Source organism: Megalops cyprinoides, chromosome 21 (genome assembly GCF_013368585.1).
Source record: "Megalops cyprinoides isolate fMegCyp1 chromosome 21, fMegCyp1.pri, whole genome shotgun sequence".
Taxonomy (NCBI): Eukaryota; Metazoa; Chordata; class Actinopteri; order Elopiformes; family Megalopidae; genus Megalops; species Megalops cyprinoides.
This window is the reverse complement of record NC_050603.1, coordinates 21,848,268-21,856,679: the sequence shown is the minus strand read 5'-3', so window position 1 is coordinate 21,856,679 and position 8,412 is coordinate 21,848,268. Positions and strand designations below refer to the sequence as shown.

Genomic DNA, 8,412 nt, shown 5'->3' with positions numbered 1-8,412 from the left:
TGCACTCTCAAATTAGGGTATCAAATTCACACTGAACAATCATTAGTAAACTGAAAAACAACGTAGCCTTATTTGAACCGGAATGTTATTATTCAGACATATGACCCACACAATGAAGACACATAACACAGTAACATTATATCCTAAAAAAAGAACAAAAACAAAACGAGATCACTCATTTAGTCATAATTTTGAGTTATGTAAATACTGAAAATTAAAGTACATTCAAATGTTCAAAATTATTCACAATTTGAAAATTAGTTAGCAGTAATACTTTTTTTTCCAGAACAAAAAGACATGTTTCTAGCATTCTCACACCCCATAAAATAATGTAAAATTAGTTACCTATTGCTGCTTTGAAACACTGGTTTCTGAATGCACTGATCACTCCTAAGTGTGCTTGTACATTTTTTAATTCACTGTTTTCACTAGTGGAATCACATTTCACCATGATGATTACAATTAAGGACTTTGTGCAACAGCTGATATGTCAATACATCCTGCTTACAGGATTAATCTTAGTTGCACCTTTTCATTTGTTGCTAAACATGCCCTTTGCTCACAAATTTTAAAAGAACTGATTTTTGTGAGCTGGATAAATTGCTAGATATGTAACAGCCCATTTTTCATTCATATCAACGAAAGAACCTTCTCTACTGTGCGTTTGAGAACATAACGGGCACACAGAGTCACACAGTTCAAATACAATTCATTATATTACACCTTAACAACAGCAGGGAGACTGCCTTGTTTGGTTTATAGTATCCAAAATACTGTACACTCTTTAGTCCCATAAAATTAATTTTTGCTCAGAGGTAAACCATCGTTACAGTTGGTAATGAACCAGTGCTTGCGTTCAGAACTTTAAAGTGAAGAAAAATAAGCTGGAGGTCATTGAACACTTTCAAAAATACTGACGATATACTAAACATTTTCTTTTCTTAAAGCTATGAGTGTTGTGCTAGTCACAATGTGATTCTTTCTCAGTAAGATATTCATTGTAGTCAACAGGAAGCACTCCTAAAGTCACAGGAAGTCTGTGTAGCTGAACAGTGCAGGCGTGTAGGGTGTGGTGCCCCCTCCAGGCAGGGAGGAGGTTCACGGGTGACCCGAGCAGGGGTGTGCTGGGACGGTGAAGCGCGGCAGATGGAGCCCGAATTTGCTCTCGATTCCCGCGAATGTCGCCACCGCCAGCCTGAACCCTCCGATGTGGTCCGGATTGGGCGCCGGCAGGCTGATCCGAGATTTCGGCGGGGGATCCGCGCCGGATGGCTTTCTGCAGCAGGAGAGAGAGAGAGAGAGAGAGAGAGAGAGTCGATTTTCACGTCTTACATTTTCCACCACTGAAAATAAACAGCTTAATTGAATATTAAAAGGGGGAGAGACCGAGGTTTTCCTCAGCGCAGTGGAACCAGAAACAAATAATTCCATGCTGGTTTGCAGGCCTGTTTGCATTTCGGCACTCTTGACCTTTCCAGTGAGGACAGCGAGGCGCCTATTTTGAGCCTCTCTGCGCTGTATTAGCCGGACGGCTGCATGAATTCCACAGAACGAGGCCTCTGCAGAAACCGATACGTCAACAGGAGGGCCGGGGCGCACGGACATACTTTCCGAGCACTGCGACGATGAACCATGCGCTCAATGGGAAAATGAGGTCACTCCCACCAGGAACGGCAGGACGGGCGCTGGACTGATCCTCTCCCCCCCGTCTGCCTGCCCCGGCTTATTGGCTGATGTCAGGGGCTCGCGCTCACAGCACTTACGGAAATGTCACACCGAGCCCTACAAAGCCAGGTTGAAGCGGTCGGCTGGATATTTAAAATGTATTTTTGGCCGGTGGCATTCTCGGCCGTCGAAGGAAAAAAGTACCCACAAGTAATTTTCAATCAGGCCGCAAGGTTTTAAATAGAAACATTTCATTCCTGTAGCAAGACATCTCTGAGCATTAAAAGCAAAGATCAAGTGCCGTTACATTTCAAGGCAATTTATATCAAGCTGCCCCTGTGGAAGATGATCACTTTCAAACACTTGTGAGTTTTTATTTTTGTGGCATTTAGATCGGCACAATTTTTTCCTGCTCCGTTGAAGATGAATACTTGAAGATTTCTCCCCAGTGGTATTCAAGCTAGGTTAATACCATGGTGTGAGAAAAAGCTACTAGAAAAACAAAAAAGTACTGAAAAAGAACTTACTGTCCACCAAAGTCTATGTAGAACCATCTCTGCAGCAGCTCGTAGGTCACCAGTGTGACTCCAAATTGGGGTGAGGAGCGGAATACTCGAGCTGGAGGGAAACATTTTGATCAATTAAAAGTGATGCGTTATCAACCAAACACTTCTTACACCACGTTAACCTGTCTTTTAAAAGACAACAGTGAGGTTTAGAGCGAGGTTTTACAAACAAAATAACAATCGCAACTGTCCAAATCACATCTGACAACTGAGGGCAGTGCTAGCTAAATAAATACTAGAAAATAGACTTTATACGATGCACGGTTATGCTAACGCTGTTGGTCGGTGCACTCATCCCGGAAAGCCGTACCTCCAGCTCCTTTCCAGAATGCCCGAGCCCCTTCTTCCTTCAGAATCTTCCAGAAGCAGTCAATGAGCCCATTGTACGTGGTCTGTCCGGCACGAGCTGCCACTTGTAGCCGGGTCTTGATAACATCGGCTGGGGTCACCAGGGAGGCCGCAGGCATACCTGGGGGGGGGGTGTGTGACGAACTTTACTTACAGGGGTTAACCCCCAACACAAACCTTCCTTCCAAAACTGAACCGCTTAAAGCAGGTTTCCCCAGTCCGACGTGCAGCACAGCATGGTACACTGCAGGAGAGGTTTAGCCAAAGCGACTCTCGTCATTCCAGTTCCTCCATTATTCAACAGTCCCCTCTAAGAGGGTGAACCAAAGTGCGCTCTTTAGTTTGAGTTTGTCCCTCTCACCTCGCTTTTTAGAGGCTGAGCAGCGGAGGCGACAGGTGGGGGTGCGCTGACACCCCTCGTCCCACTTGGGGGCCTCTCTGCTGCCGCTCGAGCCGAGCGCAGCCAGTCATCGGCAGCGGCTTCGCCCCGTCCTCCCATTACAGGCCCTCACAGACGCCACTGCGCTTCCCCATTTAACACACAAATCAACCACTGGAGTCCTCCTCATGGAGTCACGGGAACAGCAGGCTCTAGGGCCCCTAACCTCCATAATGGCCCTCCAGCCCCTCCGGTAGAGAACCATAGAGTGGCACAGGAAAGCACATTGACTCTACTCTACAGCCCCTCTCCTCATAACACCTGACCAGCGCTATCTATGGTACTCCACGTGTCAGCGCCGGTCCGTGATGTTTCAGACAAGCCGCTCGCCACCATTAGCTCATAACGCCCCCGCCTCTGCGCCCTAAACGGGCTGAAGAGACCATTTCTCTCCGGCGGCGGCTTTTAATCGCTGATTACCGAGGAGGAAAGGAGCGGTCTGGCTCGCTTCCTCGCCCCTCTCTCTCCATGGCGAGAGAGAGCGAGAGAGAGCGAGAGGCGGGGGGGGGCGGCTAATTCTTCCATAAAGCTTCCAGGTCGCTTTCAGTGCAGTGCAGTGCGGCGCTGGGACGCGGCGACGGGGGCCCGGAAGCACGGGTCAGGGGCTGCAATCACGGACGGCGCGCTGCCGCCGTAGCCCTGAACGAGGTATTCCACCTCAATCACCAGCGCAGGCCCAGCTGTGCCGCATGAAAGGCCTACCGACCGTTTAAGATTGCCAGCTGTCTGCTGAGAGGCTACGTTATGCAACATAAAGCGAACAGACGGAGCATGCAATTCAATTTCCTAAACTGATTGTAAATCACTGAAATTATTTCCTTCGGCCGTGATTTACTGCTAAGTTTAGGTATAGGTGATAAAAACAAAGAGCAATTGCAACATTATTAAGGGTGTAGTCGTTTTCTGTGTACCAAGTCCGAACCTTAGCTCCTGGTGTACAGACGCTGCAAAAAGAGGTAAAAAAAGGCTACAGGAATATCTTTCTCAATTTTTATGACTTTTCCATTTAGGCTGTGTCCAGTCCAAGGCTATCAACATACCTATCAGGAAAAAAAAGACTACAAAAATAAATGTATTAATTCATTTTCTCTTACGGTCCAAACCATATTGGCTTGGCCACTTTAATTGTCTTTATAATGATATTTTCTTTTCGATCGGCAGTCAAATAAAACGTAAGTCATTTTTACATATGAGGGAAAGAAAAAAAAAAGACTCATGAAAAAGAATTTTTTTCTGAACGAAAACCCGGAGGTTTCTGCTTAATTTCACCGGCCACGGTAAGATCTGTTTATCGCTGCTCCTGACTGCGTACCCCTCGCGGTCCCGCAGCTGCCAGGTCCTATATATTAAAGTGGAAAATATCCCCAGCCTTGGCAGCTGCGCCGTGCTCCAAACCCCAGCCTAAATCACTGAGCACTCTAATTAGGCGACCGCAGTGGAGACAGCGGTCGGAGGCGGCTACCGGCGGCCGCGCGGCGGCTCACCAGCCAGCGCTCCGGCGAACAGCAGCTTGGCGGGGCCCACCCGGCCGTCCTCGTCCGTCATGGCCGCCTTGGCGTGCGCGTAGCAGGGGAAGTAGATGGCCGAGAAGGGGATGTCGCGGAGGAAGCAGGCCTTCGCGCCCTGAGGGGGAGGGAGGGACAGGGAGAGCGGGGTGAACGAGGGGAAAGAAATATTCCCTTTTTCTTAAAAAAAAAAAAAAAAAAAAAAACAAAAACAAAAGAAACACACAAAGGCGGCTTTCTGCCACTTTTTACTGGACATTCTAGACCTCAACTTTTCAGACTAAAAGTACCTGTGGGAATGATATTGTTCATAAATTACAGACCACACAGACATGCAGTCTCTAAAGTCAGGATAGACAGCAAGCTAAGGGTGCTCTTTTTAATATTCAAATTTCAGTTCATAATTTATGGCATTTTTTGTCTTTGCAAAGTTCTCCATAACTAAGAACAGAGTGTAAATCTTCTCTTAATGGCAACGCTTCTGTCAAACTGTCATTTAAAGTTAAGGCCAAAACATTTTGTGCTTTTACTGAACTGGTCCCTTATTTAGGTGAACCAAGCTCAGGCAATAAAAGCCAAAATGTTCCCACAGAAGTTGATGGATGTCACTTTTCAATCCCTTTACAGGAACCTGAAATAAGAACCAGGAAGTCTTTCTGATTATGTGCAATAAGCATTTATATATTATCCTTATGTGCCACTGATGTGGTGTGCGATTGCCACATTCAGGTAAACCCCATTCTTGGGAGTTCACTTTCAGATACTTTCAATACTCTTTGACTTTTGATCGTACAGTCTTCCCTTTTGTAAACAGAGAAACATCTTCAACGAGATTCGGTTTCCTCAGAACCCCCCCCCCTTTCCCCTGGCAACCGCCCAAGTGAGGAAAGGAGAGATTTTCCCTTCAACAAACGGTTTAATGCCAAGTGCGGTGCATTTTAGACAGGCTTCATTTAACTTCCAGGTTAATCCGCGCAGCATACACAGGTAGCGCCTACTCCCCGGGTATCTCTTTCCTCGGGCTGCTCCCCTGTCTGCTAGAGCAGACTACCTGCTGAAAACCAGGCAGATAACATCGGGCCTTTCAGAGACCGGGACGGCCTGTCCATCGCCGCTGCCGCTGCCTCCGGCACCATAGTCTGGCGCTGGCGAGAGCTGCCTTAAAGCGCTCGGACTGGGGTTCGAGCCGTTCAGTTTCCCACCTGCCAAACAGAGGTCTCCCCTAACCGCCCCACTGTTCGGCCTCACCTGTCTGAGGGGTGTAGCGTGAGGGGTGTGTGGGAGAGGCCGGGGGTGTTGTTTTTGTTCTTTAAAGTGTATATGGGGAGCAGTGCTGGTGGGTGAGCCCCCCCCCCTCCCCCCATCCCCAGCAGAAAGGAAGGATAATTAGAGTGACAAAGACAGCTCTGTGCAGGGCTGGGCCAGAGGAGCCAGTCGGTCTGGGAGACGCAAGGCCGGAGCTTGTCTCCTGCAGTCAATGCACATTGTCTGCGCAGGGGGGCGGAAGACATTCTTACACACACACACACACACACACACATACACACACCCCTGTCCTGCTGAGACTACACTCGGCCCCGGGCTATTATTCCATTTTCAAAACAAAGGCTTTTTTTCATCGCCACAGACAGAATGACAGGTGAGCTCTGCTGATTCCGGCGGGAATCCATATGTGCTTTACTGTTGGTATGAGACAGGAGCAGGTTTTGGCCAATCAAGAAATGCTACATGAAGAGGGGAAATGTTCATTAATAAAAATCCTTTTCCACATCCCTTCATTTGTCCTGGTCTCTAGTTTGAATCTACAGTAAGAACTATTGAATAAGCCACTGTTCAGCAGAATGTAAAACACAGGATCTGTGCACTTCCCGAATAGCAGATCGGGTCTGCATGATGTTTATACTCGTAAAACTTTTACTTCAGTAATGTCCGAATCTCCTCAGGACTTACTGGTGATTACCATCACCATTGTCTCACTCTCTGACAGTCTGTTTCCACTATCCACAGTCTCTGCCCTCTGGCCTACAGGCAAGCGGCCTTTATACCTCCTGAAAGCTGAACTCAACTAACTAACAGCTAACAGCTCCATTTATATTAGCTGCACACTAAGGCCCTTTGGCACAGAGTGACACCATGCATTAGCATGCAAATGGTGGATGAGCACTTCCGCCATTGTTCTTGCAGAGTGGCTGCTGTCTGTGGGAGGTCAACCTGACGGGCTGTGTTCTCCTGCCTGCTGCTGGCCTATTGGTAGGTAAATGGAGCCTTTATGAGCTCCAGGGCTTCGATATAGCACGACATGACAGAAGCACACCCAAACCACAAGAGTGTGGCGCTACAGCACCTGAGACAGACCTGGCTAGCTGTCTACTGCTAACCCTATGCACACAGCATGGCTTTAGGCCTATACAGACTGTAGGGAAGATTAACATTGTTAATAACATGTAAAGATTAAGGAGGTTTATTCATGTTTCTTTAACTTCTAAATATATTACAGAGCGTGTTCCATTATCCCATTATAAGAGAACTTTGACTGCGTGATTGAGTGTTTAAGAGTAGATGGGTCACCTCCAGCTTAGACCTGCTGACACTTTCAGAGTAAACAGGAGAGAGTGAACTTTGTGAGGCGTGTTTCTATTGTTTATGTGCATGTCTGCAGATAATGGGTTCATTCGCATACTCGTTAAGTGACTGCGCTACGAGATCATGTGCTTCCCATTATACTCATCAATATGGTAATTACATTGTTCACCAATGCAATGCACAAAGGCAAACAGCCATACCTAGACCACAAGTGCATTCAAAGAACCAGGCCACGAAAAAAAAGCTTCCAAAAAGGGGTTGCATATGGCAATTCCTTTTTTATTCTGTCTGCAATAATGCTTGAACTTTTGGTTCAAGCTGGCTATAGGTCACCTTGTTACTTTTTACTGGTCCTTCCTCTTCACTGATAAACAACTGACAGTTACAATAGAAAAATAATCAGGACTGTGTGAGATCGCATTTTGTTGTGCAAAAACAGTACAGAGGAGTCTGTTACATGGGAAGTTCATGGGGTGATCTGACTGCCTCATTAAATGGGATACGAGTAATGAACCTGGATTAAGTTCACTTCAACTCTTCCCTTGAAGACCAGAGCACTAAATATGTTTGTAATCGGCATGCAGCTTTTGTTGCATTAACCCAAAGGGGAGCTTTGGCAGGCCTAATGAGGTGGCCCCCAGGCAGGACACTAACAGCAGCAGCACAGAGTACACACTTCCTGGCCCCAACAGGCCATCCAGGATCAGGCTACTGAACCCTTATTCCAACTCCAGTCACCATGTGAAAAAAAGTATTAAACTGATCTCTGGTCAGCCCTAAGAGCAGACCCTAACTGCACTATTTACAGAGAAGGGGAGCAAGGTGAAAACTGACTCATCAGGGACAGTGTCCAGTTAAAACATTCGTGACACGTCATACAATGCATTCTACGAAAATTAGCCACAAGCTACTTTTCACTTTTTGTACTCCCACGGCAGGTGGACAACACACCATCCATGATACCACAAAGCATTACACAAAAAAGCCAGTTTCATCAGTTGGGTATGGAAAACATTAATTTTACAATAATAAAAAAGCTTGCCTCAAGACATGACTAGGCCACCACTGTTAATACTGTTCACAGAGAGACGTACGGCACATAGTGACATGCAATATGTAATTATTTATCGTAATTTGTCGTATATAGGCATACATTGTTTGCCCACCTTGTAGAGGCCGAAGAAGCCCAGATCCCGGATGACTGAGAGAGCACTGACCCGTGGGCCTGTGGTGATCTCTCCAGCCACCTGCAGCCGGATCTTCACAATCTCCAGGGGGTTGGTGAAGATGACTTGGGAACCCCCGG

General features: G+C 46.9%; 1 protein-coding gene across 1 annotated transcript in view; it reads right to left on the bottom strand.

Moving 5' to 3' along the window:
- Positions 1-321: 321 nt before the first annotated feature.
- LOC118796549 (calcium-binding mitochondrial carrier protein Aralar2) overlaps positions 322-8,412 on the bottom strand; it is a 41,863-nt gene continuing 33,772 nt past the window's right edge. Inside the window, exons 14-18 of the mRNA XM_036555492.1 lie at positions 8,273-8,412; positions 4,503-4,641; positions 2,542-2,700; positions 2,193-2,283; positions 322-1,276 (exon numbers count right to left, since the gene is read on the bottom strand). The exon at positions 8,273-8,412 is cut by the window's right edge and continues 1 nt beyond it. Coding sequence (XP_036411385.1) covers positions 1,099-1,276; positions 2,193-2,283; positions 2,542-2,700; positions 4,503-4,641; positions 8,273-8,412 — 707 coding nt within the window. The 3' untranslated portion in view covers positions 322-1,098. The remainder of the gene's footprint in view (positions 1,277-2,192; positions 2,284-2,541; positions 2,701-4,502; positions 4,642-8,272) is intronic.